The sequence below is a fragment of the Zingiber officinale genome, chromosome 7B (assembly GCF_018446385.1).
Source record: "Zingiber officinale cultivar Zhangliang chromosome 7B, Zo_v1.1, whole genome shotgun sequence".
Classification (NCBI taxonomy): Eukaryota; Viridiplantae; Streptophyta; class Magnoliopsida; order Zingiberales; family Zingiberaceae; genus Zingiber; species Zingiber officinale.
This window is the reverse complement of record NC_055999.1, coordinates 101,333,260-101,346,096: the sequence shown is the minus strand read 5'-3', so window position 1 is coordinate 101,346,096 and position 12,837 is coordinate 101,333,260. Positions and strand designations below refer to the sequence as shown.

At 39.0% G+C, this 12,837-nt stretch overlaps 2 protein-coding genes and 1 non-coding gene across 5 annotated transcripts; 1 reads left to right on the top strand and 2 right to left on the bottom strand.

Moving 5' to 3' along the window:
- Window positions 1–1,690: 1,690 nt before the first annotated feature.
- LOC122006552 lies at window positions 1,691–5,566 on the top strand. The gene is made up of 3 exons (XM_042562102.1): window positions 1,691–1,880; window positions 1,958–2,163; window positions 5,046–5,566. Exons 1-3 carry the CDS (start codon window positions 1,785–1,787, stop codon window positions 5,314–5,316), a joined length of 573 nt encoding a protein of 190 aa, XP_042418036.1. The 5' UTR covers window positions 1,691–1,784; the 3' UTR covers window positions 5,317–5,566.
- A 190-nt stretch (window positions 5,567–5,756) lies between these two features.
- LOC122006551 lies at window positions 5,757–11,378 on the bottom strand. 3 transcript variants are annotated; one of them, XM_042562100.1, is made up of 7 exons: window positions 11,232–11,378; window positions 10,596–11,076; window positions 10,321–10,532; window positions 8,421–8,712; window positions 8,245–8,330; window positions 8,075–8,166; window positions 5,757–6,417 (listed from the first exon to the last, which is right to left on the bottom strand). In XM_042562100.1, exons 2-7 carry the CDS (start codon window positions 10,968–10,970, stop codon window positions 6,185–6,187), a joined length of 1,290 nt encoding a protein of 429 aa, XP_042418034.1. In that variant the 5' UTR covers window positions 10,971–11,076; window positions 11,232–11,378; the 3' UTR covers window positions 5,757–6,184. The 3 variants fall into 3 exon arrangements, with proteins under 3 accessions (XP_042418034.1, XP_042418033.1, XP_042418035.1); XM_042562099.1 differs by lacking the exon at window positions 11,232–11,378 and having other exon boundaries at window positions 10,596–11,223; XM_042562101.1 differs by lacking the exon at window positions 11,232–11,378 and having other exon boundaries at window positions 8,421–8,709; window positions 10,596–11,222.
- A 447-nt stretch (window positions 11,379–11,825) lies between these two features.
- Window positions 11,826–11,899, bottom strand: TRNAI-AAU. The gene has a single exon. It is a non-coding gene; the product is annotated as a tRNA-Ile (tRNA).
- Between the last annotated feature and the right edge of the window lie 938 nt (window positions 11,900–12,837).

Below are 12,837 nucleotides of genomic sequence, written 5' to 3'. Positions count from 1 at the left end.
TTATCTATATTTTCTATTTACTATCTTTATTTATAATATTCATTCATAAATATATATTTATAATATACATATTAATTAATTTATTAATAATATATATTAGTTTTATTTAATAATTTTTAATAAGTTATTAATTTAATAAATTTTAATAAATTATTAATTTAATAAGTAATATATAATAATTAACTAAATTTCAATAAAAATAAAAAAAATGAAGTAGACATAAGCCACCATATGTGGGGCCATTACTAATTAACAAATTTTTTAAAATAAAAATTGTTTTGAACCCATCATCTAAATTTAGATGTTGAATTTTTTAGTTTTAAAAATCCACTAATCTTATACTATTGTTGGGTTTACAAAACTTATTGAGTTTTGTAAATCTAGCATTGCAATTACTCTTATAAAGGCATATCTAGATGTGGAACATCTTAGGTCCGTTTTCGATGAGAAAAAAAATCTTTTAAATCTTTTAATTATTAGTAGGAGGACATATCAATTGCATCATTATATGTGTAAAAAATTATACGCAATAACAGCTATAATCATGTAGTTAATGAAAAGTTATGTCAATAAACTAACATATATATATATATATATTTTTGATATGTTAAGCGATGTTTTATGCGTGACCGTAAAGAAAATTCGACATGAGCTATCTGATGCGGCTAAAATCTAATTTTTTTAATCTTTCTCATCGACATGTAACAACTTTTCTCTCTTTTTGTTTTTAAATTAAAATAAAATTTTATTTTCTCTCTCCTATTATTACATGCAAAAAAATTATTGTGGTAATGATGATACAACGTTGTACCAGCTACTATGCAGTAGCTGCTACAACTTGTAGTAGCTACAATGCAGTAGCTGCTTTACTTGTGTACCTACATGAACCTCCTTCCATATCCATGGAACTGGCACAATGGGGGTCGCTAAGGTAGCGGACCTACCTTTACAATGCAGTAGCCGCTACAACTTGTAGCATTTAGTATGCAGTAACTACTACAACGGTGTAGAAGCTACTACAATAGTGTAGTAGCTGCTACAACGGTACAGTAACTACTACAACGGTGCAGAAGCTGTTACAACGGTACAATATCTACTACAACATAGTAGCTACACAATAACACTGCTACACGTTATAATAGCTACTATACAGAAGCTGTTACAACGTGTAGCCGCTATTGTATAGTAGCTGCTACAATGTTGTAGCAGTTATATCACCTTTAAAATTAGTAGCACAATGATTGTTGCATGTAATCAGATGAGAGAGAAATGAGAATTTTATAGTTGTTGTATGTAAATTAGAGAGAAAAGTTATTACATATATATGAGAGAGATTAAAAAAAATTAAATTTTGATCACGTCAAATAATCAACATCAAATTCCATTCATAGTTACACATAATGTGTCATTTAGCATATCAAATCTCCACACACACGCACATGTATTTTTTATAATTTTTGTAATATAAGTCGGCGGCGCATTAATGTAAATTAAGTTTTTAGAAACATTGCCCATTTAATTTAATAATTAGTCTTTATGAATTGACACCCCCACTCCACTCAGTAGTTAGTACTCAGTAGTCAGTACACTCCACCGGTCCACCCCCTCCACAGCGCGAGATTAATTGGAGCAGGAACGGATAATAATCCGACGGGATCACGATCCGTGCCGCTATTTGAGGCATAATTACATAAAGCAGCTTCTAGAGCAAGCTTACCAACTTTACCAAACGCAATCGAACGGTGGTGGTGGTGGTGGTGGTGGCGGCGGTGGTGTGACCGTCAATGGCGGTGCTCTCCATAGCGGTGGCCGTCGCCCTGGTTTTCGTCTACGCCCTCGCCTTCGTCCTCGCCATCGGCGCCGAGATGCGCCGCAGCACTGTACGCCCCCTTCCGTTGCCTTCACTTTTTTTCTTTTTCTTTTTTGATTTCTGATGGTGTTGGTGGTGGCGATCTAGGGCACGGTGGTGGTCGATAAGTACGACGAGAGGACGTACTGCGTCTATGATTCGGATGCCTCCACGGCCTACGGGCTGTCAGCGTTCGTGCTCATTCTGCTGACCCAGGTGGCTGTGAGCGCCGCCACCCGCTGTCTTTGCTGTGGCGGAGGTCTCGCTGCAGGTGGATCCAGGACCTGCGTTATCTCTACTTTTGTCGTCTCCTGGTGCGTATTCGCCATTTCGCCTTCCTCCTCTCTCCCCCTTTTTCGCTTTGGAGAATTAATTTTACTTCTTCTCCATTAATACCCTTTTTTAGGGTGGATTTTCGCATCTAGACATCGAGATACTATTTTTCTATTTGTAGATCGAGAAGTGTGCTTAGATGAAAAGCTACTGGATTTTTGTGATTTGTCTGATTGTTGAGTAAACATTTCTTCAAGATAAAGTCACAGAACAAACTGAACTCACAAACACACGCTGCGGAGAAACATTCACATATATCTTATCCATGTTGTCTTGCAACAGCTTGCTGCTACCGTGGATTTTTTTTTTCAATTGAAAAAACAAAGAGAAACAAATGGAGGCGTGATGTGGATGTCTCTCATGTTCACTCCTAAAAGCACCACCACACAAATTGTGCACAGATTTTATGACCAATTTTCTTCCTAAAAAGTCAAGAGGGGAAAAAGGATCTACGTTTGTATATCTGCTGTTAAATGCAATAAGTGGAATCTTCATTCAAGGCAAATTCTAAAATGCATCCAGAGGTAGCAATGTCTATTACTAGGTTGAATCAAAATTGGACTTTTATTTATATATTGATAGTTTCTACATATTATTGTGATTTTGTGATTGTGAATGGTAGGAGGAAGAGGAGACCTGTGAATATATCAGGATTGGTAGGGTATGCAAACGTAGAAATAGAAAGGGAGGCTTATTTTGAATTGGATTAGTTAGGAATATGCCGAACTGCAAAAGAGTTTCAATATAATTCTGGTAATGTTGATTGGTGGTGATTCAATCAGATATTCAGTGTTCCAACAACTTGGTTTGGCTCAATACAGGGATAGCAATCTGGTATTGTGTTCAGTCAACCCAATAGGGCCAAATAAAACCTAACTTAGGCTTCCGAGATGGGTTTTTCATTAATTCAGCACAGTGACATGAAATTTCACAAGGGCTTCAAAATTCTTGTTGATGGAGTGTTTCATATCCTAGGAGACGCTTGGGTGCATTTGGAGATTGTGGGAGGCAAGATTCTCTTAGAGAATATGTGTTGGTTTGCCTAAGATTTTGATTTTGGACTCTTGTTGTGGCTCAATCACCTGGTGGAATGGTCCGTCTGTGTGATACCCAGTATTTAAAATGCTGAAACTAGGTCAATCCATGCCATTTGAAAATAGTTTAAATTTATTAAAGAAGTAATAGAAGGAGAGTCTTGGCGCAACGGTAAAGTTGTTGTTTTGTGACTAAAAAGGTCACGGATTCGAATCATGAAAACAACCTCTTGCAAAAAGGCGTACAATGGATCCTTCCCCGGACCCTGCATAGCGGGAGCTTCGTGCACCGGGCTGTCCTTTTTTATTAAAGAAGTAATAAAGCAGCAAGTATCCCCATCATATGCTTCATTTATTAAAGATTATTTGTTGAAATTAATAGGTTTTATTTGGCAGTTTATCTGCTAAGCTAACCCTGATGCTACTAAATGATGTCGTTCTGAATTTTAGAAAAGAATTTGACAAGTGAAACTTAAGATTTTTAGCATTTGTACAATCTTGATATACATTCTGGTGTCAACACCACAAGTGAGAAACTAATTGTATTTGATTACATTTAGGGTGTGTTTGGCTCAAGGTTATTATGTGGTTAACCAAGGTTATGGGTAATGAAACATAATCTGATATTGTTTGATTCAATTTAGGTAATGCAATAAAACCTTGTTTGTTTGGAGGCTTTAATATATACCTAGTGTAATATTTTACCATATTATCCTTTGTTTAATAATGATAATATTATTATTAATAGTGATATATAAATAAATAAATAAAATTGGATAATATTTTATTTTTTTAAAAAAATTATAATTTTATTGGGGGTGGTTGAGGCCCACTCGGGGGTCGGTGGGACCCACCCCCATTAGTCCTGTGCACGCACACAGGCATGATCGAATTAATCCCTTGGCAGCCCAAGGTTTTTCGATTTGAGGTCGGATGTCGAGATTGACGACGTTTGCTGAAAAACTTCGGAATCTAGAAAAACTTTGAACCAAACGGTTATCGGCAGATAACCAAGGTTATCCGCAAAAACCTTGAACCAAACACGCCCTTAGATCTTTTCCCACCCTTTGACTTTAGTTAAGACTATATTGCTAGCAATACTTGGACCTTTAGTCTTCTCACCTTCCTATTTTAATTGATTCAATTTGTCCAACTATAGAATTTATTCGCCATTTTAAACCATTTTAATGTTGGTTTATTATCTATGTTGCTACACCTAAATTCACTCAGTAACCTTTTAATTTTACGTTTTCTTATGACGTTATGCATCTATCATAGCATCTTTATTGCTGCTATACTAATATTTTGTACGTTCTTTTCTATATGTCCATCATTTCGGCTTGTAAAATAAGACTATTTTGTGTTGTTTTCTTTTCAGATTCTTCTGCATTTTAGTCAGTTAATCTATACCTTATTATAATAATTTCATCATATCTTCCCTTGTTAATATCGAAGATATAACTCTAATAGATGGTAAAATGGGAGAATAGATAGTATAGATATGTTCAAGGGCAATCAATACATTTGTAAAAAAAAAAAAGAGGTAGAAATTATTAATTAATGTAATAAGATATACTTTAGTTGATTTTAAATAGAACTTAATAAAGTTTATGTAGTTAACTTTAAATAGTTGGAATAAACAAATGGCATGATGATGATGATGATTGTACGAATTGGCTTTTAGAAATGTTGTTTAATAACCTAGTTCATCAACTGCATCCTCACTCCAACTAAAATTTTAGTTGATTAAGCACTCTATCTGTACTGCAACATGTCTCGCATGTGTAAGCTGCTTACTGAAGTCTCATCTCATCCTCCTTTTATATCAGGATAAGTTTTCTTGTTGCGGAAGTTTGTCTTCTTGCAGCATCGGCACGAAATGCATACCATACAAAGTATGTGGGATATTTTCTCAAGAAAGATTTAACATCATGTGCCAATCTGCGCAAGGGAGTCTTTGCAGCAGGAGCTGCATTTGTGCTGATTAACATGATGGCATCGCTTCTTTACTACTGGAAATACTCCAGGGCTAACACAGGCGGATGGATAAAGCACCAAAATGAGGGCGATGTTGGAATGGCAGAATTAGCTGAAAAATAAATACCGAAATGCAAATGGCAAATGCTTGAAGCTGTCATGTCTGCTCTTTCTTTTTCTGTGTAATTTGTGTTATATATATATATATATATATATATATATAACATTCTAAGGGACCTGTTAGTTATTGTTATCAAAGCAAGAAAGTCTCTCCTCGTCGAAGGTTGTCTTTTTAAGTGCTTGTTTGCTTTGTATATTGAAGTATCGCAGTTGATAAACATTCCAGTTAGTGCATTTCTTCTCTCGTCGCTTACATTGATTTGTTCCTGGAGCCCTAGAGTATTTTAGATGAATGTCTTTGTCAAATTGTCTGCAGTGGTCTTGATATGTCATTTTAAAAATACTTTGATGAATTAAAACAATTTATCTTTGTTAAACAAATCACCATATTGTTACGAGGACCATTCTACAACCCCACAAATAGAAATTAAGAGGCATCAAGATCTCTAGAAATGATTTCTTTACAATATGTTCAAATTCATGGACAAAACTTCGATTATGATTCAAAAATAATTTATAAAACAAAAGTGTAATAACATGAGTTTAAAAAGACTATGCAGGTAGGCCTTCATAGGCGTCTGTGAAACCTCTGGTAATTAGCCATCCAAGACCGAAGCCAAAGCCCTGCCCAGAAGGACTTCGATAATCTTGGCAAAAGACAGGAATTGAGGACAGGTGTTAATGTAGCCATCGATCATCCAAAAATACTACCGAGCGTGCAGCACAAGCCCATGAAGCTTGTATACTGATTAGGACATCTCAAGAAATACCATGCCCTCTCTCAGGGAATCTGTGCATACAAAGCATAAAAATGATGCTTCAACAGTCACCATAATTGTCCATGCACGCAATCAGAAGACTCAAGAGTTCACTATCTCCGGTAGGCACCTCGTGAGGCAAAGAAACAGTCGTCTGGGTGATCGACATTTAGATACCGCACCCAATTTTCTGCAGCTTGGAGGAGGGAACTCACCAGTTGGAACTCTGCTCCACCTTTAGGAGTCCAGATGGATCCTCGAAATTTGTAGGACGCAAGCCCAAAAGTAGGTAGGTTGACTATAGGAAGACCACTCACCCCCTGTGGCACAGAAGCAGTAGGACGTTCTGCATTCGAACAAGGAGAGGGATTAGTACACTCAGACCTTAAACAATATCATTATCATGTAACGAAGAAATATAAAATGCGATATAGCTTATAGCCGACCGCCAAGTGGCTATAGGGTGGGAGGAATTTTTTTCCCTAAAGGCATGAGTCCGTCGGGACTTGATCCCTTACCCCATTGTAGCATATCTACCACCCTCTAGCGAACTTTGGCTGGGCACCCCGTGGTGACACAAAATGTGATATACAAGAGAACATAGACATAGAAGCCAATTGAAGAGACAATCCTAGTGAAGTGCTTGTTTTCCTAGTAGAGGGGATATAGGAAGGATTTGATGTGATGAAGGGATCCATGACTTGTACATTACACATGCTCAACAGATCCATTCGAACTGCTTGGCTCATCTGACTCATCAACCACTAGGCCCATGTCCAACCTGCCTAAGCCATCGAAACTACGAACCCGACCTAAACTTCTCATACCATACCTCCTAATCGACACAGATCGATCAAAACTCCAAATCGCCCAATTGTCCAGCTTGCTCGACTGTCCACAAAAACCAGATTGCTTGGCCAGACCAACTCAATCACACCAATACAACTGTTTGAACTGGCAGACCAACCAACTGACCTGGAACAACAGGCTCAATTGAACCAACTGGATAGATTGCCTAGACTGCCCAACCTATTTGACCTGCTTGAGCTACCTGAGTGGTTGGCATGGCTGGCTTGCTGAGCCCACTTGGTTCACTAAGCCTAGTTAGCTTGTCTAACTTAGTTCATTGACCCGACAAACTCACATGGCCTACCCAAAAAAATTAACCTGCCCAGTTCACCAGAACTAACCAACCTACCTGGCCCCACCAACTAATCCAATTCAACAAGATGCTTGACCGGCTCACATGACGCACATGTTCCACTGGCCTAACCAACGCACACAACTCAACCAACTTAACGGCTCAATTGACCAGGTTGCCTGCCTAGCCAATCAACTTGAAAGGCTTATGCCTAGTCAATCCAAAATTCCTACCCAACGCCCAATTAGTTGATCAACTAGATCAACCCACCAGGTCTAATAAGCCCACTTGACCCACCCAATTTGATCAGTTGCCTAACTCAATCAGCCCAATTAGCACATACATCCATTCCACTTGACCTACTCAACTTGCAACTCATCTAGTCCAACTGACCCATTCACATCAATCGGCTCGACCAAGCTGCTCTGGCCGCGCAACCTGACCGAGCCATCCCACTTCATAATCATGGGCGAACATTGTTTAGATGGATGCTGTTTGGCAAAGATGAAAAATATTAAAAGTTTAATCCTCTTTGTTAACCATCCACTTCTTGGTTTTCCCTCCAAACAAATGACAACTGAGCAACTAGTATTAGTAGAATACCATGGATAATGTAGGATACTGCAAAAGCAAAAAACAATTGTAACATTTATAGTATTTCATGGCCAGATTAAATATATATAACAATAGATGGGCAACTAGTACTGATATGATTTTCAAAAACAGTGTAGGACATTGAAAAAAGAAAAATTCGAAGAACAATTGTAGCTTTAATAATATTCCATGGCCAGCTTAAATATAGTACCATCTATGAACAATTAGAACGTAGAAGAGAAGGGAACATAAAACACTAAAACAATACCTTTCATTGGTGTAGAAAGAGAATGAAATGTCAGAAAACAAGCATCTAGATCCTTCAATGTTGGGCCAGTTGGTATTCTATATATAGGGTACCTAAACAAATTCACATTAGAGAAAATCAATATTCATTAATCCAAACCATAACTGAATCTCAAAAAATGCAAACTTCACCATGCAACTGAAATCCAGCTAGATGGAAGTAGATCACAACTTCTAAGAGATTTCAAAGCAGGAAAATGACTTGCAAGATCTGAGATCTGTAGGAACACATTGGGCAGAACATCAAAGACAAGATCAGAGAAAAAAGAACCAAAAACCTAGATTCATAAGGTCACAAAACCGCATACCTTATCAAATAATGGTACACGAACAAATGGTGGATCCTGTTCAAGATATTCAAACAACAAGTCAGACTGTGAATGTCCCCAATCCCCATCATCACTTGAAGATCCCTCTAGTCGGTCCCAATGTTTCTCTCTCAGACAGAGACTATGCATCCTTGTGGACAAGTTTGCAGCAACATGCTCTGAATCCCATGCTTTTGAGTATCTGAACTCCTTTTCATGTTCACGGTCACTACTTATACAACTACTTGAATCCCAATTACTGTCGCCATCACTCTCATCACCAGGTCTTCTGCTAAATTAACAGCACAAAGAAGCATGACAATTCACAAAAAATCTAAAATAACAGTCCAGTACGCATTGGAAGAACAATGACAGTCTTAAGAAATTAAAGATTACCAGTTCTTGAAAAAAAGGAAACATCAAAATGTATATTGAATTCTTCCTAGATTAAAAGGTCAAACATCAAAATGAAGACTCTCAGTGTTCATTCAAGTAGTCATAGGAGAAATTGGATAAATGTCAAAATTCCTTCCACAATCAATAGGAAAATTCAAACAAGATATAGTAGCATCATGAAATAAATTAATTAAGCATCAGTGGATGAAAGGCGAGTGGGAATTTCTATATTGCACATAAATAAATAAAAAATCACGATTTAATTATTTTTCATAGCTGAATGTCAGAAATGGAACTACTAAAAAGACAAAATCAATAGAAATGACAAGTTTGGAGACAAATAATTGAGGTAGGGCTCAGCAAGCATATGCCAACAACTCATTGCAAAAAAGCAGCTAACATCTTTCTCCCTTTGCACAAGATGATGGCCAATGACACATTCACAGAAATCACTAAGCAATTCCCAAAAGCTAAGAGTTTAATGAATAAGCTACCAAATCTGTGTCTTAGAATCAACTCAAAACGTGGGAACTGATTTAAGGCGAGCTAAGTTGTACTACTCCAAGTTATGGTGGAGGTCAATTGTATTGAGATCATTAGTAGCTCCTATTAAAAACCTATTAGTACATGTCATGTAGCAAAAAATCTAGCATTGAGCACAGGTGCATCACTCCAATGGTGGGTTAATTATTTTTTTTTCAGATTAGCAGTAGCCCCCTATTAGTAACCTATTAGCACATGTTATGTAGCAAACAAGTTATTGATTCCAAACGTGAAAGAAACAGTTCCAGATGAAGGGACTATACTTATGACACTAAAATAAACTGTTAGTTCTTCAAGTTACAACAGATGTCATTCATTTGGACAAGTTTGACAATTCTAATTAATAATTTTAGTAAATTATATATGTAGTTCAAGTCACAGTGTATGCCATTCAATTTCCGTATTAATAGTATTAGTAGCTTCTATTTGTACTCTTACAGTACTACCACCCAATTGAGGATCTTAAGAATTTGAACGAAAGATTTAGAGTAAAATTATTATTGTTTCAGATACTATGGGGTGACGACGAAGGGTAGTGTAGGTTGTTTAAGACATTTACTCATCCAATAGATCAATAAATACTCTTGGCAAGGAATTCAGACAACAAATGGACCCATTCAATCATATTTTATTCAATCTAGACATTTAAATGAACATTTTATCATGTGTTTACATCAAACAGGTAACTTTTTGATGAATGGGAGGCTGAAAAATATATAAGACATGAGACCTACAGGTGCTAACATTAGTCAAGTCATCATTCTGACTACCGAAATAATATATGCCTCAACCTACAAGAGCTGCCCAGGGTTCTGTGTCCATGCCAAACTAAGACCGCAAACTTTGTAGAGCAGCTAACTAACATTTCTAACAAGAACTAAAAAATTAACAAAGCCAAATGGTTGTTTCCTTACGAGTTCTTCACAATAACAACTAAAATGTAACTGTTAAGCTCTTTTACCTGCAGTCAGTCGACGGCCTGTTCAATGCACCATATAACTGGATGCCGGACACGAAGGGCACGTAATACTGGATCACGCTGGTCGTGCCGTCAAGAACAAGAGGAACACCAGCACCGTAGGCGCTCCACTCAGAAAACGACTCCCAAAGGTCCGAAAGAGCAAAATAAGGCCTAGACACCCCATCAGAATCCCTACATCCTCCCATTTTCATCTGAAAACCAATCAAACGTCAATTAAACTAAATGAGGATAAGCGAAGGCGGAGACTTTCAAACCTTCGAAGGGTACCGAGCGGTAACAACTGGAGTAGTTGACTTCAAGAAACGTTCCAAGTTGCAAAGATGACCGGCAGAAGCGCTAACACACGAAGCGGTCACTGTCCCGGTCTTCTTAGAAACCTCCTCTTCTCGACCTGGGTCCTCTGGCTCCGGGACGCCAGATATCACCATTGCATCCTTATCCATCGGAAGAGATGGAGGGTAGGGCGAAACTACAGAGTTGCAGGTGCCGGTATATTTCTGCGAACTCTGTATGTATTGTCGGCGGAGGCCATGACGGTTCCTGCTAGCCTTAGGCGCATCGTAAAACCGATGCTCCCCACTGCGGAGACCCACCTGCAAGCTTGCCCCCGACATTCTATCGAAGGCCATGAACTGCAAGAAGAAACCCAAATCGCCGCCTCAACGCGCAGATACTCCGAATCCGATCAATTCCACACGCCGGCCAAATCGAAGCCAAAGCCGATCGAGGAAAAAGCTGCTGACCAATAAGCAAGATAAGAAAGCGAAATCGACGCTGAAAAGGACTCGAGTGATGAGGAAGAAGAGGAGGCCGCCTAAGGGAGGAAGGAGGAGGAAGCATACTAATAGGAAAAATGAAACGGAGGAGGATGCTCCCTTTTTAATTCATACTCTGCAGGCTACGCGATCTATTATTGGCAGATACCGCCGGGACCGCAAACGCGAAGCGGGTATCAAACGGGGGTCGATGAAACCAAAGGACGGCTGCGTGTGACCTTTGCGCGCGACGGGGATTGCGATAAGTCGGAGACGCCGACGCTGCGTATTAAAAGAAGCCCTCGCGACGGTATTTATAATGATCAGGGAGACGGGACAGGGTGGGAGGTGGGGTCAGGACGAGAAGATGCCACGTGTGCGGCGCGGTTGAACGCGACAGCTGGTGGCTCGGATCGACACCCTGGCGCGTGGTCTCTGTCCGCACGCAACTCCTATAGTTGGGGAAACGGCCGAGGGGAGCGGGTTCGGCCGTTCGGGTAGGGAAAGTGTCCAGCCGACACGCCGGCCAACGGCTATATTTTATAACGGAAGTGACCTGGGCGACGCCGGCGCACGTGGGAAGCGGTATATTCGAGCGAACGGCCCATTAAGAGCCGTCGGCCTCAAGAATGGCCCATTAGAGATGCGCGCCATCGTATCTTTTATTTTTTAAATAAAAAATATCGTTGAGGATAAAAAACTACAAATATATTTGGAATCTTATAAAACTGGCCCATGCAGGTTTCGAACCTACGACCTTCGCGTTATTAGCACAACGCTCTAACCAACTGAGCTAATAGGCCATTAATGAAATGATATAAACCATTTAATTATGATTCCTAAATACATTCGCTCACTAGTGTTTGCTAATTTAATATGTATTTAAAATATGATTTGGATGAAGAATTACTTAGACAACTACTAACTACTCAAGATCAAAATGTATTGTATTTTTTATCAATAAACGTATCAAGATCAAAATAATCTATATTTTAAATCGAACTAAATTTTCTACTAATCCTTGTAAAATATGTTAGATATGCATTGAGCATATAAGTATTTCTAGTCAAAAAGAAAATAACATTAAAACACCAATAAAATATAGAAATAAATTTAGAAAACCTGTGATCTTCACACTGTTACCATAACATTCCAACTAACGAACAATTGAGTTAGTAGACTATTATTATTAATAATATCTAACGAGATTAAATTAAATTTGATCAAGTTTTCTACTCATCTCTATTTAGGATTTAGAAATTTTAGTATTATTTTAAAATTTAGTGTCATTTACACATGATCCGGCAGTAAGGACAGGGGCCTCCTTTAAGGGGAGTCAATGACACGTAGAGGTCAAAAGTCAAAAGGGTCAGTAGGAGGTCCGGCCGATCGGAAAAGGGGTGGGTCGACCGGCCGATCGGGTCCGGGCGGAATCAAAGATTACTTGACGAGGAGTCGGGTTTCCGACGCTCATGGTGAACAGAGTCGCCGGGCCGAGCGGGTAGCCCGCCCGACCGAGGTATAGAGCAGTAACGATGTTCCTGCCAGGCGGTCGGATGCCCGGCGCGGGGAGAGGAGACAAAAGGACAAGGGGACATTGGGGAACATCTTCTGACAACAGGCATGTTCGACGACCAAGCCATACGCAGAATCCTGCGACAGGAGGTTCTGATGTCCCATCAGAGAGGTGCTCGGACTGTAGCAGTATGGTGTCAGACATGCTCCTCTGGTAAGCTCATAC